The 19,521-nt window shown below is 68.8% G+C and overlaps 3 protein-coding genes across 5 annotated transcripts; 1 reads left to right on the top strand and 2 right to left on the bottom strand.

Moving 5' to 3' along the window:
• Positions 1 to 359: 359 nt before the first annotated feature.
• On the top strand, positions 360 to 11,296 carry GCGR (glucagon receptor). Of its 3 annotated transcripts, XM_042802568.1 has the most exons (14): positions 1,382 to 1,489; positions 7,528 to 7,692; positions 7,961 to 8,057; positions 8,360 to 8,467; positions 8,634 to 8,755; positions 8,839 to 8,945; positions 9,054 to 9,207; positions 9,272 to 9,431; positions 9,520 to 9,580; positions 9,811 to 9,880; positions 10,034 to 10,122; positions 10,270 to 10,408; positions 10,531 to 10,572; positions 10,647 to 11,296. In XM_042802568.1, the coding sequence occupies exons 2-14, from the start codon at positions 7,639 to 7,641 to the stop codon at positions 10,941 to 10,943; spliced, it is 1,500 nt and encodes a 499-aa protein (XP_042658502.1). In that variant the 5' UTR covers positions 1,382 to 1,489; positions 7,528 to 7,638; the 3' UTR covers positions 10,944 to 11,296. The 3 variants fall into 3 exon arrangements, with proteins under 3 accessions (XP_042658504.1, XP_042658503.1, XP_042658502.1); XM_042802570.1 differs by lacking the exon at positions 1,382 to 1,489 and adding an exon at positions 360 to 386 and having other exon boundaries at positions 10,034 to 10,408; XM_042802569.1 differs by having other exon boundaries at positions 1,354 to 1,489; positions 10,034 to 10,408.
• Positions 11,297 to 15,391: 4,095 nt separating this feature from the next.
• Positions 15,392 to 17,544, bottom strand: MCRIP1 (MAPK regulated corepressor interacting protein 1). The gene is made up of 5 exons (XM_042802761.1): positions 17,489 to 17,544; positions 17,333 to 17,401; positions 17,145 to 17,263; positions 16,964 to 17,062; positions 15,392 to 16,842 (listed from the first exon to the last, which is right to left on the bottom strand). The coding sequence occupies exons 2-5, from the start codon at positions 17,338 to 17,340 to the stop codon at positions 16,778 to 16,780; spliced, it is 291 nt and encodes a 96-aa protein (XP_042658695.1). The 5' UTR covers positions 17,341 to 17,401; positions 17,489 to 17,544; the 3' UTR covers positions 15,392 to 16,777.
• Positions 17,545 to 17,677: 133 nt separating this feature from the next.
• On the bottom strand, positions 17,678 to 19,502 carry PPP1R27 (protein phosphatase 1 regulatory subunit 27). Its single transcript, XM_042802574.1, has 3 exons — positions 19,238 to 19,502; positions 17,994 to 18,144; positions 17,678 to 17,890 (listed from the first exon to the last, which is right to left on the bottom strand). Exons 1-3 carry the CDS (start codon positions 19,422 to 19,424, stop codon positions 17,767 to 17,769), a joined length of 462 nt encoding a protein of 153 aa, XP_042658508.1. The 5' UTR covers positions 19,425 to 19,502; the 3' UTR covers positions 17,678 to 17,766.
• Positions 19,503 to 19,521: the final 19 nt, after the last annotated feature.

Here is a 19,521-nt window from a genome sequence, read left to right as displayed (position 1 = left end):
GCCAGGCTCGTCCCCCTCAGCACTGCACCGAGCAGGGGGGGGTTCACCCCGTTCTGTGCCCCTAAGGGTGCACATGCCCAGCGCCTCCCGGCCCCACACAGCGGGGAGCTGCGGGCCGGGGTCCCCGGGCCATCCCTGCTCCGAGCTGTGCCCGGTCTCAGCGGAGGGGGCAGCTCCCAGGCAGAGCCGTGGTGAGGACGCCTGCCCGCCTCTGCGCCACGGGAGCTGCCTCCCAGCTGTGACACTAATTGGGCTCCAGCTGGCGGAGCAGAGCCAGCCTGGGACAGCAGAGAAGCGAAAGCTCGTCACCTTAACGAAGCCTAATGATGCTGGCTGGCATCGCTGCTTTGTCCCTGTGCCCGGCCCCCTGTGAGAGCTGCGGGCAGGTGAGTGTGGGGCGGGCTGAGCCCCCTCCTTGGGGGCTGGGGGCTGCCTGGCCGGGCCCACTCCAGCCATCGCCCTCCCGCAGCGGCTCCCGGTGCTCTGGGCCCCCCTCCGGCCCTGCTGCCGGCGGGGGGGCTCCCACAGGTCACCCATCTGCCGGCAGCCCGCAGGGCTGGGGGCTGCCGCTCCTGCCCCGGAGGGGGCGGGGGGGGGGGGCAAGGGCTGACCCCGGGAAGCGGCCGTTTGTCCGCCCCCCCCGGCGCTGGCGAGGCTCCCGCAAGCCCCAGCCCGTGTGCGGGCGGCCGGGCCGGCGGCTGAGCAGAGCGGGACCCCGGCTGGGGGGCTGTGGGGAGCCCCGGGGGGGGACACCGTGTCCCCGAGCTGCCGCAGCCTCCGTGGCCGCCACGGCCGCCGGCGAAGGGTAAATATGTTTGTGCCGGGGGGTCGGCCTCGGGCTCGGGGGTGCCCGGGGCGTTCGCGGCTGCCGCACCGGGGTGTGTTACCGGGCTGTGCCGCGGCGGGACCGGCCCCGGGGGGTCAGCGCCGGAAAACCCCCGGGACAGCAGGAGAGCCCCGGGGCCCTGCCGCCTCGCTGGGGCCGGGGGAGCCGCCTCGGCGGGCCCCGCTTCACCGGAGCTGCGGGCACCCCCGTCCCTCCCCTTCGGGGGCCGGTGCGGTTCAGCTGCCCCCGCCGCTCCGCCCGCCCCGTCCCCGCCGGCGAGCGGAGCCGGTGCCCGGCGGCGGGGCGGGGCGGGGCGGGGCGGAGGAGCCTGCGGCGGGGATAAGCGGTGACGAGCGCCGGTGGCCGCCGGTGATGCGGGGCTGCGCGGGCAGCGCTGCGCCGAGCACCCGGGGTCGGCGGCGCCGGGCGGGGCGGGGGGCGCCGGGCTGCGCCCTCCCCGCGCCGGCGGGAGGAGCGGGGCGGCGGGACGCGGCTCCTCGCCCGCGGTCCCTCCCCTCGCCCCGGTCCCTCCCCCCGAGCCGCCACAGACGCCGCCGCCGCGGCTCCGGCAAAAGTTTTCGCCGGAGCGGCCGAGCGCGCCGGTCCCGGTCCCCGCCAGCACCGAGATGCGCCCGGGAGCCGCCGCGAGCCCAGCCCCGACAGGTACGGGGACGGGGGGAGGAGGGAGGGCAGCGCCCGTCCCCGCGGTCTCGGGGCTCCCCGCCCGGCGGGGTGCCGCACGCCCCGTCGCAGGGATGCGGGCTCGAGTCGCGGCTGCGCATCCCCGGGGCCGCGGATTGAGCCCCCGGGACTTCGAAGCAGCCGCTCCCAGGGCGGTCCCGGTGCTGGGCGCCGGCCCCGGTGGGGCTGAGCCCCCCGGCAAGGGGTGTCGGGGGCCGGGGGGTGCCGCTGGGCTGTGCCCGCTCCCTGCCTGAGCCGCTGCCTCCGGCTTCCCGGGGAAGGGGCTCTGCCGCCGGGCATCTCGGCACCCCTGAGTGCTGCCGTGAGCCCCGGGCCACTGATACCAGCCGGGCTCCGACGCACTGGGAGCATCTCCCGGAGAAGCCCCTCGCCGGGGTGGTGCCCGCTGGGTCTCCCTGCCGTGGGCACAGCAGTGCCTGCGGTTTTCGCTGAGGGGAGGAAGCAGGAGACACTTTTCCACCCTTCCCAGCGCTCCCCAAGCTCCCCGGGTGTTGCAGGGGCCCGTTGCGAGTGCCCTTTGTGACTCTGTCCCGAGCTCTGCTGTGTCAACACGGTGTTGGTAAATGGCTTTGTTTAACCAGGACATGTTGGGTATGTGACCTTGCCGCCCTCCTGGTTGCAAGCGCATCTCCAAAGCAGCCGCCGAGCTCACTCCTGCCTGGCGCGGCGCGTCCCAGCCCAGCTGCTCCCCCGGGACAGCAAGGGGGAGCAGGGCCCGCCGGCATCGGTCCTGTCTGTGCTGCCCCGCCAGCGCGGCCGAGCACCTCGCCGTGCACCCTGCAGCGCGCGGCAGCGCGTGTTGTGGGTGTCCTGACCCATGCCAAATTCAGTGGTTGCCCCTGTGATTTCCTTGGCTTTAGCTGTGCATCACAGCAGGAAAATTTAGGGCCCGCAGGACCCCTCCTTGTCATGTTAGTGCGGCTCCAGCTGCCAGCTCCTGTCCTTCCCACCAATCCCTGCTCTTTTGCACGCTGTGGTGCAGATTTTTTTATGTCCTGTTGCCTGGAGAGGGTAAAAGAGAAAAGGCTGAACAGAGAAAAGGCAAAATGTGGATTAAAAATAGTTAATGAAAAAATGTGACCGCAAGCCCTGATCAGCAGCGCAGGGCTGAGAGCAGCGCCGAGCGCTGTGCCCCTTGCTGTGCCAGGCAGAGGCAGGGTCTGGCCGCAGGGGAGGTGGGACGGCTGCTCTGCTCTGTCCCCCTCTGCTCCTCCATTGCATCCTGCCCTGTCCTGGGTCCCCCACGGCCAGAGCCCCTCTCCTCACCCACCTACCCCAGCCCAGGGGGTCTGGGGACCTTGTTGGCTGGCCGTGCCAGGCACTGCGGGCGCCTCGGGACAGGGAGGGACCCTGCCAGGACAGGGCACATCTGCGCCTCAGCAGAGCGGGACTCGAGCTCACTCCGCAGCGATGTACCAGGAGGTTGTCCCCAGCCCCGCGGCGACCGCAGGGTCCATTCGTGACACAAACTGCTCTGGGGAGGCGGGTGCTGAGCTCCCGGTGCAGGCGCGTGTGCACACGCCTGTCTGCACTGACCTTTTCCCAGGCTTTTCCCAGTCCTGTGCTTCCCCTGTGACACGCTAACTGCACGTGTCGCGCCGTGCCTCTCATGCCATCCTCCTGTTTTTCATGAGTTTTCATGCAATGTGATGAACAAGAAAAACACGTTTCCCTGAGCCAGGACCAAGGTGCTGTGTAGCTCAGCATCTCCTCGCCAGAGCTTGCCAGGCAGCAAGGTTATTCGACCACGGCTCGGCTGCCTGGCTGTGCTTCCATGCTCCCTCTCGGGGACTGGGTGGCTGTGGAGGGTGCCCTTGACTGTCCCTTTTGGTAGCAGGGCGGTTGTGGAGGGGCTGCAAAGAGCGTTCATCCTGACAGCACAGGGGCGAGTGACGTTTGTTTTCATCCCGTGTTGCTGTTGACGAAAACGCTGTCAGGGTTAGTTTAGGTTTTCTTGGTCCAAAGTGACACAGAATCTGACACTGTCGGTGCCTGGTGACATTGGCTCTCTCCGTGTGCCGCTGTTCAGCGTTTCCACAGTCATGTAGGTCGGTGCAAACGAGCTGCGGTCTTGCAGCACAGGGGCTGCTCCAGGCAGTTCAGCTGTTCCTCCCTTCTCAAAGTTCCTGGTACGCGCTTCACGGGGGAGGACTGGAGCAGTTGTGGGTCGCAGGTGGGGAGTGGGAGGCATCCCCACACTTGGGGCCGGGACCAGGCGGGGACAGCACGGGGTGAGGGCCAGACCTAGACCTCCTGGGCCACCCCACCGCTTGTCCTGCTCGCCGTGGTCCTGGGTGAAAAGCGGAGCAGCATCTGCAGTGCCAGGCTCGCGCTGGCATTGCATCAGCTCTGGCCCTGCACCGTCCCCTCCCCTGCCAAGTGCCGAAGCCCCTGCCGCGCTGGCTTGTAGCTCTGAGCTCAAAGCCAAGCCAGCCGTGGAAAGCACTGCATTAGCACACTGGGGGCTAATCCCTGCGTCTGGAGGACGCGCAGCCCCCACTGCCGCCCCCCGAGCAAGCGGGGCTGTGCTGGGCCGGGGCTGCGCTCACGGCGAGGCCGTGCTCCCACCCCGGCCAGCGACGCCAGAGCCCCGTGGAGGAGCTGCTCCAGCCTCCCAGCGCTTGTGCGGGGCTGTGGCTGTGCCCGGGTGCTCCCAGGTCACGTTGCAGATGCCCACGAGTGTCCCTGCAGAGGCTTCACCACGCCGTCGATCCACGTGGCAATCGGGTGCAGTGATCCCAGATGTGGAGCTTGTTCCCTCGCACGTGTGATGGCAGCCAGAGCCGGGCGCCGGCCGGAGGGGCCAGGACGGCAAAACCCCCAAGGGAAACCGGCCCGGGTGGGAGGAGGAGAGCGTTCCTCCCCCAGGCAGGACCGGGTGCTCAGCAGGACCCGGGGATCCACGCTGGCACAGAGCTGCTGCAGGGCAGCGTGGGGGCTGCGCACCCATGGGTGGGGGGCAAAATCCTGACACAAGACTTTTCCCATCCATTCCCTACATCTCGGTGTGGTGCCGCAGTGGTGGCAGCAGGCCAGCAGCACCATGTGTGCCGGTACTCGGCTCCCCCCATGCCCTCCCCAGGCTTTGTGCCCCTCTCCCCGCCTGCCAGCAAACCCCAGGGCCAGTGGCTGCCAGGCCATGAGCCACAGCCCTGGGGGGCACAGGGAAGCTGGTCGTGGGGGGAGAGGGGGTCCTTGCTTTGCCCCCATCACTGCAGGCGTTGGCACCGCTGGCTCAGGAAGGGCTCAGGGCATGAACACAGGCACCAGCAGCCGTCTCGCTCCCCCCCCACCCCAAGGGCAGGTGATGGTGCCTGTGTCTGACACCTCCATCCCCCCCAGTGCTGGGGCTGCCAGCACTGACGCCTTCCCCACCTGGGCGCAGCCATCCCAGGGCTGGTTCCTCTTTCCTCCCCTCCTGTCGCGGGTGCAGGATCTCCCCTTTGCGGCTGCGGCAGCGCCGGGTGTTTGCAGCCCGGCCTCCGCGGGGGTCAGCAGCCGCAGAACCGTGACACAGGAACACGCTGTCTTGCCCAACACCAGCGTGGGGCAAAAGTCCCCCGTGCGCCCGCCGCGGCACGGCACAGCCCGCCCAGACACACCCGCTCACACGCCAGGCACCCATGGCGGGGTGACCCCCAAAGCCTGGCTCTGGCTGGGGGCGAGGGGCCGGGGCAGGGGAACGCGGCACCGGGGTCGGGCACCGCAGGGTGAGGGGCCGGTGGTGACGCGGAGCCGGGTCCCTCCCGCGGTGCTGCCACCGGCAGCCAGAGTCACGGCTCCCACGGCTCCGGTGGCCGTGGCACATCCAGCCAGCAGCCACCGCCGCTCCGAGCGCTGCGGGCACCTCCCGGGAAGGTGCTCAGCACCGCCGGGGGTCCGAACCTCTCCAGACCCCGCCGCTCCTTCCCTGGCGCTGCCCATCCGTGCCAAACCGGGGACGACTGGTCCACGGCTACTCCTGCGCACCCACGCGCCTGCTAGAAATAGCCCGCATCTCCGAGGGGGTGGGCGAGCTGCCGGGGGTCCCTCGTGCCGTGGGGAGCGGGGGGCCAGCACGGTGCTGCAGCTGCACAGCACCGCGGGCAGCTGGGGCAAAGGGCCTGGGCAGGGCCCCGCTGTGAAGGGGGGAGCCCCGTGCCGGAGGCGAGGAGTGTGACTGGCCCCGCGCGCCAGCACCCCTCACCCAGTGCAGTCTGCCCAGCTTGGCCGCGGCCGGGCCCCGGGGCAGCGGCTGCCAGCCCAGGGGGAGTCTAGGGCAGAGGCCTCCCTGCCGCTAAATCCCATTGCAGGCAGCTAAAAATAGAGATACCTCTGCCCCAAAGCTGCCTCCCCGGGCCGCGGAGAGGGGCTGGCAGCGAGTTCGCTGCTGGCCCGTGGTGCCTGGGGGGAGCGTTTCCTCCCCGGGGCAGGGATGCTCAGGGCAGGGGCCGGGCACTGGGAGGTTCCCACAGGGCCAGGAGATGGGCGGTGGTGGGAGGGGGCAGGTGGGGATGCTGGTGTGGGGCTGGCGCGGGGACAGGAACAGGGATGCTGGTGTGCGGCTGGTGGGGCGACAGGGATGCTGGTGTAGGCAAGTGGCCTGGTGGGCGCCCACTGAAGATCCCTGTTCCCAGAGCCCACCCAGTGATGACTGTCCCAGGAGACAGTTCCTTCTGTCCTGGGACTGTCTAAATAAGGCACGCGCCGGCAGGTCCAGCTCCCCGAGCCACATCTGGAGCCCCACACGCTGATTAATGAGCTTCTCATGCAGCCACTTGCGACATGGCGAGTGGGTCTGCATGGAGGAAACATGACTTTCCCAGGGATAAAAATAGGCACGGGCAGAGCGGCGAGCCCTGGGAGCAGTGGCTGGTCGGGGAGTGCAGCACTCTGGCCGGTGCCCGGGGGGGGAAGCTGGGGGGGTGATGCCGTAGTGTCTGTGGTGGCACTGGCACTGCTGTCTGTCCTGTCCACCCCAGCTCGGCTGCCCTCACCCCACTCTGAGCCGTGGGGCTCCCGTCAGAATGGCCTCATGTCAGAAGAGCTGAAATCCCGCTCAGGAGCCCCATAACCGGCTTAGGGGGATGGAGGGATTTATGGCGCCTCGTGAGCCGGGCTTTGTGCGGGAGCTTGCGGGCGCCGTGTCAGACGAGGCACCGGGTCGCTCCCCTGGGCTGGGGGCGACAGACCCGCAGTGGGGCGGCCAGGCTGCGCTGGTCCCGGGGCCACGGCAGCCCCACGAGCCGGGGATCCCTGCGGGTTAATGGTTAACCACCCCGGGGCCGGCAGCCATCCCCGTCCCTGCCCGGCTCGGGGTGCTGCCGGCGGCACCCTGCCCACCTCCACCCCCGGGTGGGTGCTGCTGGGGGCACCTGGGGGCCGGGGACAGGGTGCCCTGATGTGGCCGTCCCGGGGGGGGGTCTGGCCACCACCACCACTGGGAGCGGATCCAAAATCGGTGCTGCCACAAGCGGGCGGCGGAGGGGAGGGGAGGCAGCCCCTGCCCTGAGAAGATGCTCAGGCATGAGGAGGGGTCCTGGGCTCTCGGGGCTCGGCACCAACACGCAGCCGGGCACCAGCACCCGTGTGGGGTGGCCCCAGCCAGGGTGTGTGCGGGGGGGGGTCTGGGGGCGGCGTGGCCCTGGGGGGGCGGGAAGGTCGGTGCGGCACAGGGGTGATGTCGGTGTGTGGCTGCGCTCCGGCCGGGCAGGGGCTGGGGGCTTTGGCTCAGCGGGCAGAGGGGTGGCCTGGCCACAGTTCCAATGCCGTACTGGGGAGGAAAAGGCAGAAGGGCGGGTAGCAGCCGCTCTTCAGCCTCGCGGGAAAAGACACAAACAACCAGCTGAACGTTAAAGCCGGGCAGGGTCGGGCGAGGACGGGGGTGGGAACGCGGCACCGTGACGGGGTCCAGCTCTGCGCCGGGACAGCCTCCCCTCCCACCTCCCCCCGGCCCCGTGCCCCCCGCTCTGCCGGGGCTGGGTCCCACCTGCATCCCCGTGGCCCCGTGTCTCGTGCAGGGTCACCCACGCGCCAGGGCGCTCGTCGCCAGGGCCGAGGAGCTGCCGAGGGCCGGTAGGAAGCCAAGCACCCTGCGCTGCTCCCCATGCGGCTCACGGCCCGGCGGAGGGATGTCCCGGCCGTGGCTCCTCAGCCTCCTGCTGCTGCTGCTGCTCTGCTGCCAGGTAAGGATGGGACATCCCGCACCACCCTGCTCTGCCCTGTGCCCAGCCCCGCTGCCTGCCCCCCACCTGCCCCTGCCCGCAGCAGCCCCTCACCACAGCATGCTGTGCAGCGGCTGCTGCCCTCTCCTGCCTGCCCTGCCAGCCTCGTGGCACAGCATGGCACGGCTCGGCGTGTTAGCCCGCACTCACCCATGGCCATCCCTGAGCTGGGGTCACTGCCCGGCTCGGCACAGTGGCCACGGTGGGTGATGCTCCCCGGTGCCCCCAGGGCCCCTCTGCCCAGATCACAGATTTCGTCTTCGAGAACTGGAAGGCGTACAGCGAGGAGTGCCACCGCAACATGAGCCGCCTGCCCGCGCCCGCAGGTGAGACCTGGCGTGGGGTCCCAGTGGGACGGGGACCCGGGGGGAGAGGGGCTGGTGTGGGGTCCCGGCAGGGTGGGGACCCGGGGGGAGAGGGGCTGGTGTGGGGTCCCGGCAGGGTGGGGACCCTGGGGGAGAGGGGCTGGTGTGGGGTCCCGGCAGGGTGGGGACCCGGGGGGAGAGGGGCTGGTGTGGGGTCCCGGCAGGGTGGGGACCCGGGGGGAGAGGGGCTGGTGTGGGGTCCTGGCGCCCAGCTCCCCGCATGGGTGAGGCCAAGGCCGCCGCCACGTCCCGTCCCTCCGCAGAGCTGGTCTGTAACCGCACCTTCGACAAGTTTTCCTGCTGGCCCGACACGCTGCCCAACAGCACGGCCAGCGTCCCCTGCCCCTGGTTCCTGCCCTGGTACCAGAAAGGTAACGGCTGGAGGCGGTGTCTGCACACGTGTGTGCGTGCACACGCATTGTGTGCGCATGTGTGTGCATGCACCTGTGTGCACGTGCTGCTCCAGGGGCTCACGCCTGGGCCGGTGCGCGGTGCCCGCGGTGCCCCAGCACAGCCCCCCGCCCCCTCCCCTCGCAGTGAAGCACAGACACGTCTTCAAGACCTGCGGGCCGGACGGGCAGTGGGTGACGGGCCCCCGGGGACAGTCCCTGCGCGATGCCACGCAGTGCGAGCTCGACGCCGAGGACCTGGAGGCGCAGGTGGGCAGAGCCGGGGGGGCAGCTGCTGCGGGGGGGTCCCTGCCCCGCCTGCCCCTGCCTTCACTCGCTCCCTCCCTCTCCAGGAAAAGTTCGCCAAGACCTACGGCAGCTTCAAGGTGATGTACACTGTGGGCTACTCAGTGTCACTGTGTGCGCTGCTCCTCGCCCTGGCCCTGCTGCTGGGCTTCAGGTGGGGGCACACAGGCATGGCTGGGGGGCTGAGGGTGGGATATGGGGGGGCCCATCGGGCTGTGCTGGGGGTCTGGACGCAGGCACCGACGGCTCCCCGCCTCCGCAGCAAGCTGCACTGCATGAGGAACTACATCCACATGAACCTCTTCGCCTCCTTCATCCTGAAGGGCGTCTCCGTGCTGGTCATCGACGCTCTGCTCAAGACCCACTACAGTGACAAGATCGACGACTACAACGTGCACATCTGGCTGAGCGACGAGGTGAGACGCGGGGCTGGCGGGGCGGGGGGGCGAGTGGGGCGGCAGCCCTGACCCCTGCCCACAGGCAGCCGCGGGCTGCCGAGCGGCCACGGTCTTCATGCAGTACGGCATCGTGGCGAACTACTGCTGGCTGCTGGTGGAGGGCATCTACCTGCACAACCTCCTCGTGGTGGCCGTCTTCTCCGAGAGGAGCTACTTCACCCTCTACCTGTGCATCGGCTGGGGTGAGTGCGGGCAGGCTGGCTCCCCGTCCCCGCCCCCCACCCCTGCCCTCTGCCCTGCCTCACCGGCCCCCTGCCCACACCCCTCCAGGGGCACCCGTGCTGTTCCTCATCCCCTGGGTTGTCGTGAAGTTCCTCTATGAAAACATCCAGTGAGTACCAGCCCCTGCAGCAGGTCGGGGTCTGCAGGGGCACAGGGCGCGGGTGGGTGTGCGTGGGGGTCGGTGGGGGGGCCTGGAGCAGCTCCACGCCATCACCCCTGCAAGGAGCGGGGTGCCGGGCCGTGGTGATCGCTCAGCCGGGGCCGCCGACACCACGCCCGGCTCCAGCAGCCTCCCAGCCGAGGGGCTGCCCGGCAGTCCCTGTCCCCCCCCCTCTGCAGGTGCTGGACCACCAACAACAACATGGGCTTCTGGTGGATCCTTCGCTTCCCCGTGTTCCTGGCCATCCTGGTGAGTCCAGGGCTGTGGCTCTGCCCACTGCAGCCCCTCGCTCGGCGCCTGCAAGGGCCCCAATCCTGCTGCGAGGGGCTGCCCTGGGCAGGGGACGGAGGTGCCCCCCCTGCCCCTGCCCAGCCCCTCAGGGCTCGCTCCGCGCCGTTGCAGATCAACTTCTTCATCTTCATCCGCATCATCCAGATCCTCGTCTCCAAGCTCCGCGCACACCAAATGCGCTACACCGACTACAAGTTCAGGTGTGGGGGGGTGGGCACAGCCCTGGTCCTGCAGGCCTGCGGGGGTGCATGCTGTGTGTGTGTCTGTGTGTGTGTGTGTGTGTGTGTGTGTGCCCACCCCATGACACCCCACGTCCCCACCCCAGTGACGGGTCCCCCTCCGCACAGGCTGGCCAAATCCACGCTGACGCTGATCCCGCTGCTGGGCATCCATGAAGTGGTCTTCGCCTTCATCACGGACGAGCACGCCCAGGGCACCCTGCGCTACGTCAAGCTCTTCTTCGACCTCTTCCTGAGCTCCTTCCAGGTGGGGCCAGCCCCACGCGGGACTGACCCTCTGCGGGGACCCTCCGTCTCGGGAGGGACCAGGCCAGGGTTGGGGTTGGGGTCTGGCCAGGCGCCTCTCACGCCTCTCCTCCCTCCGCCCAGGGGATGCTGGTGGCCATTCTCTACTGCTTCGTCAACAAGGAGGTGAGCGGGGCGGCGCGGGAGCGAGCGGGCAGCCGGGGCGGGCGCGGGGCCGCGCTGACGGCGGCTGCCCGCAGGTGCAGGCAGAGCTGCTGAAGAGGTGGCAGCGCTGGAAGCTGGGGAAGGACCTGGCCGAGGAGTACAAGCACACCTACAGCCACGCGCCCAGCGCCCGCAACGGCGCCGGCAGCGCCTGCGAGAAGCACCAGCTGGTGAGCGGCTGCGCCAACGGGCTGGGGCGCAGCCCGGCCGCCGCGCGCCCCGGCACCCACTACCTCGAGAGAAGCGGCCGCAGCACCGCCGAGCACCTCGCCCCGGGGGACCGGCACCACTGCTACGAGTTCCCCGAGACCACGGCCGAGAGCCACTTCTGAGCCCGCAGCCGGAGCGGGAGGGCTGCGCCGGCCCCACGGCTGTGGGATGGGCCGGGATGGCGGGGGCAGCCACCGTCCCCCCTCCCCGGCCCCATCCTGCTCCAGGCGCTGTGCGGGATCTGCCCGCCCTGGCCAGGACGCGATGCTGTATGGGGCTGGCTGCAGCGAGGCACGGCGGGCAGGACCTGGACCTCTGTGGGGAGGGGATCTGTGGGGCCGGGGGGGGGAATCTGTGTGTGTGGGGTTCATCCCGTGCTGCTGCCCTTGTGCGCCTTCGAGACCCTCTGCGCAGTGCTGTAATTTATCTGTCGTAACTGTAAATAGGTGTGGGCCCGTGCCGGGCTGCAGGGCCAGCTCCGCGTGCGCCTCTCTGTCCGGGGACCGGGGACACCGCGCCCCCCCACCCCCGAGCACCCAGAGGTGACAGACGGGGCGCGGGGCCACCCGGCATGGTTGGGCTGCACCAGAAGGCAGCCCCACTGCCTGCCCCACTGCCTGCCCCACGGCCCCACAGCAGTGAGCACGGCAGGCGCGAGGCAGCGGCCGGTGCAGCGCTGCCAGCCGGGGCTCCAGCTCCCCGCCAGCACGCTTTCGCCTCTGGCTGCTAATTGGCTCTGTCCTCTCGCTGCCAGGAGCCCTTAATTAAATCATTTGGCTCTGCCCGCCAGCACCGCCGCTCTCCTGGGAGCTGGCCCAGGCCACGGGCCGGGCAGCAGCCGCCGGCCACGCCGAGCAGTGCGAGCAGCGCCGTGGGGTGCGGGCTGAGGGTCCCCCCGTGCCGGTGCACCAGGGTGGCTGCGGGTGGCGGGGGGGGAGCGCGGCGGCCCGGCACCCTAAGAGGCTTGTGCCGTGCACGTGAGCGCTAAGCCTGGATGCCACGGCTTTGGGCACCGCGGCCGCCTGGTGCGCGGGGATTAGGCAGGCACCTCCCCGGGCCCGACGGGGGGTGGTGGGACAGGCAGCCGCCCTGCTGTGACCCCCCCCCCGTCCCCTGTGGGCCCCGGGCACTGCCCGTCACCCAGCATGGCCAGTCCCAAGCAGATGATGGTTCCCAGCTGTCCGGACCCCACATGCAGCCCGGCACAGGGGACGTGACTAGCAGGGCGAGTGCTTGGAGCCGTGCCCCAGCACCCACTTGCAGCCCCACGCAGAAAACAGCAGCACTGGGCGGGTGGCCACCCCCCCCCCCAACCCCGCGCCCCAGCAAAATCCCACCCTGTCCCAGCATCACCAGCAGCACCACAGCCCTGCCCGCCCACGCCAGGCGGCACGCAGGCTGGCGGGAGCCACGCTGTCTGCCCGGGCGGTGGCAGGGTCCCAGACCGCTGCGAGGGCGTCAGCGGGGCTGGCCGCGGCACGGGGAGGGCATGCCCGCAGCGCCGGCCCCCGGCCCCCGGCCCCGGCAGCAGCGCCATGCCGAGCGCCCAGTAATTTTCCTCTGTTTACAATTTTCCGTCTGCCCCAGCCGAGCAGGGACCCGGCCTCCGGGGGCTGGGGCAGCGCAGGGGATGTGGGGCGGAGGGGGCTGGGATGCGGTGCCAGGGCTGCGAGCCTGGGGCGGCGGTGCCGTGGGGCAGCGGTGCTGTGGGGTGGCGGTGCCGTGGGGCGGCGTGGGCAGGGATGGGGACGGGGAGGGCGACAGGGATGGACCCTGCCCAGAGCCAGCCCGGGCAGCCCCCCGCAGAGCTGCCGGCCCCCACGGCCGCTGCCGTCACTGCGGCCTCCTGACGCGGTAACGAGCCTAATTGAGGCAAATTGCTGGAGCACGAAGCGGTTTCTGGGAAGGTAAATACGGTCATCGCTCGGCGCTGGGCCCCGCGCCTGTTGCTCCAGCGTTGCCATGGCAACGCCCCACCGTGGTCCCCTGTGACACCCCGCCGGGGACAGGTTGGCCCCATGGCGTGGAGGGCACGGGGACCCCCAGACCCTGCCCACGATCTGCAGCGCCGGGACCCGGCGTCTGCCACGCCGTGACGGGGACCCTCTGCAGAGCAACGGCCTGTGTCCCCCGGGGCCGTGGGGCAGCCCCTGGCACCGCCCCACGGCTCCCCCCGTCCCCCGCACAGCCCCTTGCCGTGTCCCACCGTCCTGCCCACAGGGTCTGGCACCCCAAGGGGTCCATGTCGGGGGGGGTTGCAGGTCCCTGGTCCCCACCCTGTCCCCGCTGCGGGGGCCGAGGCGGGGGGCCCCAGGGACCCTGCCGGGGCCGCAGCGAAGGCTGAGGGTACACACGCACACCCCCACACCCCCCCCCCCAACCCTGAGAGCACCCCGGGGTGCACGTCTCGGCAGCACAGCCTGCTCTCCCGCATCCCCGGGGGACCCTCGGGCAGCACAACCTGCACAGCGCATCCGTGCACACACTGACATACACACAAGTACATGGCTACGCACACATGCACGCACACACACACACAAACACACACGCGTGTGCGCAGTCCGGGGCTGCCTGACTGGAGCTGCCCGTTCCCGGGGGGCCGGTGAAGGCGCTGCCACCCGCCCCGGGCAGGGACTCACAGACTCACGGCTCCGTTTGGGTTGGAAAGGGCCTTTAACAGTCACCCAGCCCAGCCCCACCGCGAGCAGGGACACCTTCCGCTCCACCGGGCTGCTCAGAGCCCCGTCCAGCCCGACCCCGGACCTTTCCAGGGATGGGGCACCCACCCCGGCTCTGGGCAGCCCGTGCCACTGTCCAGGCACCCTCAGCGTGCACAATTTCTTCTTCAGAGGCCAGACTCAGCCACAGCACGAGTCCCTGGCTGTGGGGCTAAACCCGAGGCACGGAACGGGGCCTGGGCAATAACTTGCCCCCCGCCGCCCGCCCAGCCAGCGGCACCCTGGGGCCGCGGCGCCTCGCAGGAATACTCCCACTTTATCAAGGGAACTGAGCACCACAAATTGGTCTCCTAAGTAGATTCTGCCTGCTGCCGTCCCCTCTTCTCAACTGCTTAATTCAATGATACAACACATACCTCTCTTCCTCCCACCGTTTAATCTAATGATAAGCACCGTATCCGAGTCACAGGGAAAATAAACACTTGCCGAGTTCAATTTTTATAGGTAAACAGCCTGATTTCTTTGGCCTGCGGCCTCACGCCCTTGCAGGGGCACCCCCCCGCCACCTGACTTCCACACTTCTGTGCCACCTCACCGCCCTCACCCCTGTGGTTTGTTATTAGTCTTTATAAAAATCGCCTGTTTATGGAATGATTTTTGTATGACATTTCATTAGAGTTCGAGTGAGTGATTTGCCTCTGGCTTCACACAGCCCAAGCCAAGAGAAAAACAAGGCGGAGGCCGGCCGGGTGGGGCTGCCGGACCCTCAGGCTCGGGGACGCCCCCGCAGCCCCCTGACGGGGCCGGCTCCCAGTGTGCTGGGGCAGCCCTTGCCCACGCACGCCACCCCATCCCGCTCCCCCCCTCAGCCGCCCCAGGGAACAGGGGCTCCCCAAACCTTCCCCCTGGGGACACATGTCCCCTTCCCATCCCCTGGGGACACACGGACACATGGTTCCAGAGGCGCTCAGCCAGGGCAGCCCCGCTCGCCCGCTGTGCTGCCCGGCGATGGGGCACCCCACAGGGCCCATCCCGCAGGAAAAGGTGACGGTGACAACTGTCACCCCCCCGGGGCCACTCGCTCCCCACCGGGTGCAGGGCCCAGCAGCACCGGGGTGGGGGACCAGGCCCCGGGGGGGCCAAGCCAGCATCCCCGGGAATGTTTTGGTGATAGGAGGTAAACAGGGTCATGGCCAAGTGTTGGGATGCACTTGAGGAGAAATTCTAGCAATGCTAAGTATAGTTTAAATGCCATTAAAGCAGGGGAGGGAAGAGGATACGAGTGTATTAATAGTCTCAACATTTAAATCTTTGGTCCAGCGACAGTTCCTAGGATGCTGGCGTGCAGGAGGGCTGCCAGAGCCCAAGGGCATTGTGCTACAGGCACGCAGCGCCAGGCTGCACATGCTTGCGGTGAAATTAAGAGCCCAGAGCAAGGGCAAGGGCAAGACCCCTTCTGGGGAAAAAAAAAAAAAAAAAAATCCAAACAAAACCAAAAAAAAAGTAAGAGACCGCTTCTGCTCTCTGCGTTACCTCTCCTTCAGACTGGGTCAGGCCTGAAAAGGCATGGAAAGCCCTGGCCTTTATTGCCGGCGCTGGAAGTCTGGAGTGGAAAACACAGGGCTTCAGCAACAAAACAGGAACGTTTTGGAAGTCTAAGAAAAGGGAAGACCAAGGGCCCTGCCCCAGCAAGGCTGCAGGCATGCACAGTGCTGGGGCAGGGAACAGCTAGCCGGGGTGCCGTGGCCGAGACAACCGTCTGTCCGGCCGTCGCGGTGCTGGGCACGGGCACAGCAGCACCGGGAGCGGCCGGGCAGCGTCCCGCACGCTGCTGCACCGCCATGAGCCGCCGGGCAGGGGCTGCGGCGGGCAGCGTCACACAGAGGCAGACCCAAAAGGACACCAGCTTTTATTTACAACACTCCTCAAGTGACAAACAGGAAAAAAAAAAAAAAAAAAAAAAAACAAAATAAAAAAAAACAGGATAGCTCAACGACTCAACAAAGGAAAGGTAATGGCAACCACAAGTCCTGCCGCGCTCCTCCCAAAGCCCACTGGTGCTGGGCAGAGCCCCCGCCAGCCCCCTCCCCGCCAGCCCAGAGCACGGGTGGGCAGGGGGCTGCTCCCACCGCTCCCCTGGGGGCACAGAGCAGCCCTGCGGCCGGCACGGCTGCTCTGCTCAGGTGGGTGAGGATGACAGAGTCGCTCTCCCTCGCTCAGAGGCAGAAACCACCCAAGCCTGGCCAGGAGCGAGGGTCCCAAGAAAGCCCCCACACCCGGCACGAGTTACACCAGCTACGACCGCCCCCCCCCCAGCAGCGTTCCTGCCAGATCTCTTCCAAGGGCGCACGTCAGGAGAACGGTGTTAGCGCGGGACAGCACGGCGCGGCTCAGGCAAGGGTGCCAACGAGCTTCTTTCCGCACAGTCAGCACCAGCCGCCCCCCACTGCCACTGCGTCCCGTGGAGCTGCCAGAGCACTGAGGCGGGGGGGCTGAACGTGGCCCAGCACCCCGCTCCGAGCACTGCTCGGGCGCCTGGGGCTGCGGCCAGTGCCGACACCCCGTCTCTCCCCGTCTGCAGGGAGGGGGGAGCAGCTCCGCTTCCAGCTCCACAGGGACCCGGCCCGATCTAAGCACAAAGAGGAGCCGGCCCTGGGCGCAGAGCCCCGAGCTCTGGCAGCACTGACCCGTCCCAGCCCCTCACACAGCCCAGGTACACATCAATTCCTCTCGCCAGAGCATGACCTGCCCAGCACTCAGTCGCACAAAAGGTGTTGAACTGGGGCTGCCTGTATGGCCCGAGGCGTGAGGACAGAACCAACTCTCCTTCCTTCCCTCCCCGGCCCCCCCTGCCCGCTGTGGATCCCCGGTGCACAGAGGGGAGCAGAGAACTAGCGCTGCCTCTACCGACAAGCCAGCCACCCTGCTCGGCTCTGCCACACTCCAGGGCCCGGGGAGCCCACCAGCTCAACGCACTGGGGGCAGAGATGGAAGGAGAAGGGGAGATCTGCGAGCCCAGCGTGAAGTGGGGAAGGACAGCTCGAGGCCAGAGAAAGCTACGAGTGGGGGGCTGGAATCCTTTGCCACAGGCTCTGGGCATCCTCAGTGAGCCTCTGAGCATCTTTGATTTCAGGTAGCTTCAGAGCCAGCCCCAAAGCTGACTGGCTCTCCTGCAGGCTTTTAGGAGTACAGACCAGAGAAGGAAATCAACACAAAATCTCAAATTAAATCTGCTTGAGGACCTTAGGAGACCAGTCGATCCGCAGGGAGGACCCGCCTTAGGACTTCTTGGCATCCTGTGTGTTCCTCCTCTTCAGATCACCCAGGTCGACGGGTTTAAACGCTGCAGGGAAGCCAGGAGAGCCCTTGGCGGCACCGCAGCCCCCTCCCGGCCCGCCGGGCCCCCCGGGCCCGGACGTCCCCGCCGGCAGGAGCCGGGGGAGGCTGCCCCCCGCCCCCCTCACCTTTGAGGCTCGGGTTCGGCATCTTCTCCACGTACTCCTCGACCAGGCCGCGCTCGGAGCCCATCTGGCTGCGCAGGTCCCGCTCCACGCACTGCCAGGCTGCGGGGACAGGGGTGAGGGGGCGGCTCGGCCCCGCCGGCGCCCGGGTCCCCCCCCTCCGCGCCCCGCCGCCCCCGCTCACCCTCGTAGATGAAGCGCACGTTCTCCTCGTGGGCCGGCGTGAAGATCTCGCTGCCGGCGCCGGGGGAGCGCGGGCCGCCGCTCCGCTTGCCGTTGTAAACCACGCGGGACACGGGGGAGCTGGAAGCGAAGCGCGGGGCTGAGCCGGGCCCGGGGCCGCGGCTGGGCCCGGGGCCGGGCGGGGCTCACCTGGCCATGGCGTATGTCGGTGCGGCAGCGGCGGCTGGGCTCGGCGCGGCTCGGCACGGCTCGGCGCGGCTGCGGGGAGAACGGAGAGGGCGGCCAGGCCGGGGCTAGGCCGCGGGCCGCCCCCCGCCCGTCGCCATGGCAACGCGCGCCCCTCACCTGGGCCCGGCTCCCGCCTCCGCTCGCCCTCAGGCCGCGACGGAAGCGCCGCAGCGCGCACGCGCCGCTCGGCCGGCCGGCCCCGCCCCCGGCGGCGCGTCACCGCGACCGCCCCGCCTCCGCCGCGCGTCGCCCCGCCCCGCCCCGCCCCGCGGCACCGCGCCCGCCATTTCCGAGCTCTTTATTGGAAAAGCACAAAGCGGCTCCCGGGACGCGGCACCGAGCGGCCCCCGCCCGGGCCCGGCCCCGGGCCCCTCGCAGCCCCCGGGCCCGCCCCTTCAGCCCATCGTGGCGGCTTGGAAGAGCTCCGCCAGGTCCTTGCACTCCGGGTCGATGAGGTCGGACGGCTTCTCCCCGGCGTCGGTGGCGACCTCCGGGCTGGCCCCGAGGGTCAGGAGGTACCTGCAGCACACGAGGCGCTGAGCCGGGAACCCCCGGCCCGGGGGCTCCCCCGGGCGCGGCCCCGCCCGCTCCCCGGGCACCGGGCACCGGGCGCGCCCCTCACCTCGCGATGTGCGCGTGGCCGTCGCTGCAGGCCATGTGCAGCGGCGTCCACCCGTTCGCGTCTCTCTGGTGGATGTCGGCGCCGTATTTCACCAGGAGCTCGACACAGTCCAGGTTGCCAGTAAGCACAGCTTCGTGGAGGGCTGCCATGCCTGGGGGGAAGGGGATCGTGAGCCCTGGCCTGGGGAAGGAGGCTTAATGCTGAGCTTGTAAGCACAGGTGGTCCGCTGCCCAGGAAAGCAGGGTGCCAGCAAGGCCTCCTGATCAGGGGGATGAGCTTGGGAAAAGAAGCAAAGACTGAGGAAGCCGAAGGAGCTGCCACGGCTTTCCGTCCCCCTTCTGCGCTGTAAATACCCGATCGAAGGTGGCATACCCACCTCCCCACCGGCTGGGCACGACAGATGAAGGGAGGAGGAGCTGCCCTCCTCTCCAGAGCTCCCGCCCGGCACCCTGCCCCGAGTCCCCGTCAGGACTCGCATGGGGACGCGGGGAGGGTGTCCTGCTCTGTCCCAAGTTTCAGGAGCTCCGTACGGGAGCAAGGAATGAAGCAATCAGTAGGGACAGCAGGAAGCCTGGGGTCATTTGAGACCCTGTCTCCGTGGCCATGTGACAGCAGACGCTGAAGCCAAGCACAAGAAAGGGACAAATCTGGGCTCTGCACCAGCCGGTACGGCTCAAGGCATTCCATAAACAGTTGCTAGTGTGGTTGTGTGCAAACAACACAGTGCCTTCCCCACCAACATAAATGCCACAAGTCCACAGCTCCAGATGTGCAAGAGAGAGGACAGTGCCTGCGAGAAATGGGCAGAGCCCGGAGCAAAATGCGGAGCCGTGCTTCTCCCCGCTCTTCCCCCAAACCGGGGAGAAAGGCAGGAGCCCCACTGTGCTGTCCAGGGCTCAACAGACCAGCCCGTGCCCACTGCTGCTTTTTCGGGTCCCATCCTGCTGCAGGTGCCTCGAAGGGACCTGGGGGGGGCACACTCCCCCTTCCCGCAGCACACGCTGACCACGCTGTTGAGGGGAGACGTCAGGGCACTGGCATGGGGCTCCCTTGGGCCCTGCTTGGCATCGCTAGGGACACTGCTCCTCACTAGGGAGGAAGACGACTCGATTCCAAGCCGTTACCCTGCCGAAGGTGGCCCACAGCCCAGCTCCGGCTGCACGGCTCGCGCTCGTCTCCCTGGCCGCCCGGCTGAGCCGTGCCACCGCACAGGTTCCAGCTTGGCCAGGCCCAGCAGCACTCACCAGACGGGTAGATAGTGTCCAGCGTCACCTTCCTGGCACGAATGAACCTGCCCACCTGCTCCAGGTCCCCCTGCCTGATGTGGTCCTGAAAGACGACGTCGTTGGGGAAGTGCACGGTGCGTGAGGCTCTCAGTCTCCGGGCGTACCGACTGTACCGGGGCGTTGAGACCGGGTAATAGTCCCTCATGCTGACCGCAGCCTTCAGACACTGCAGAGGAAGAGGAGGAGCAGCGGCGTGGAGGGCCGCAGGAGCAGCCGGCGTTGCTCAGTGCTCGGCCCTCCCA

Source organism: Tyto alba, unplaced genomic scaffold (genome assembly GCF_018691265.1).
Source record: "Tyto alba isolate M040663 unplaced genomic scaffold, T.alba_DEE_v4.0 Super-Scaffold_39, whole genome shotgun sequence".
NCBI classification, from domain to species: Eukaryota; Metazoa; Chordata; class Aves; order Strigiformes; family Tytonidae; genus Tyto; species Tyto alba.
The sequence above is the reverse complement of the archived record's forward strand: the minus strand, read 5'-3'. Positions and strand labels throughout refer to the sequence as shown.

Excerpts from the sequence above, each read along its gene's own strand:
- GCGR (XM_042802570.1), top strand. The coding sequence starts at position 7,639 with ATGTCCCGGCCGTGGCTCCTCAGCCTCCTGCTGCTGCTGCTGCTCTGC. Across the intron at positions 8,058-8,359 it reads CCGCCTGCCCGCGCCCGCAG|AGCTGGTCTGTAACCGCACC; the intron begins GTGAGACCTGGC and ends GTCCCTCCGCAG. Across the intron at positions 9,581-9,810 it reads TTCCTCTATGAAAACATCCA|GTGCTGGACCACCAACAACA; the intron begins GTGAGTACCAGC and ends CCCCCTCTGCAG.
- MCRIP1 (XM_042802761.1), bottom strand. Across the intron at positions 17,063-17,144 it reads CGTGCGCTTCATCTACGAGG|CCTGGCAGTGCGTGGAGCGG; the intron begins GTGAGCGGGGGC and ends CTGTCCCCGCAG. Across the intron at positions 16,843-16,963 it reads GCCGAACCCGAGCCTCAAAG|CGTTTAAACCCGTCGACCTG; the intron begins GTGAGGGGGGCG and ends GCTTCCCTGCAG.
- PPP1R27 (XM_042802574.1), bottom strand. The coding sequence starts at position 19,424 with ATGAGGGACTATTACCCGGTCTCAACGCCCCGGTACAGTCGGTACGCC. Across the intron at positions 18,145-19,237 it reads GGACACTATCTACCCGTCTG|GCATGGCAGCCCTCCACGAA; the intron begins GTGAGTGCTGCT and ends CCTTCCCCCCAG. Across the intron at positions 17,891-17,993 it reads GGCCACGCGCACATCGCGAG|GTACCTCCTGACCCTCGGGG; the intron begins GTGAGGGGCGCG and ends CGTGTGCTGCAG.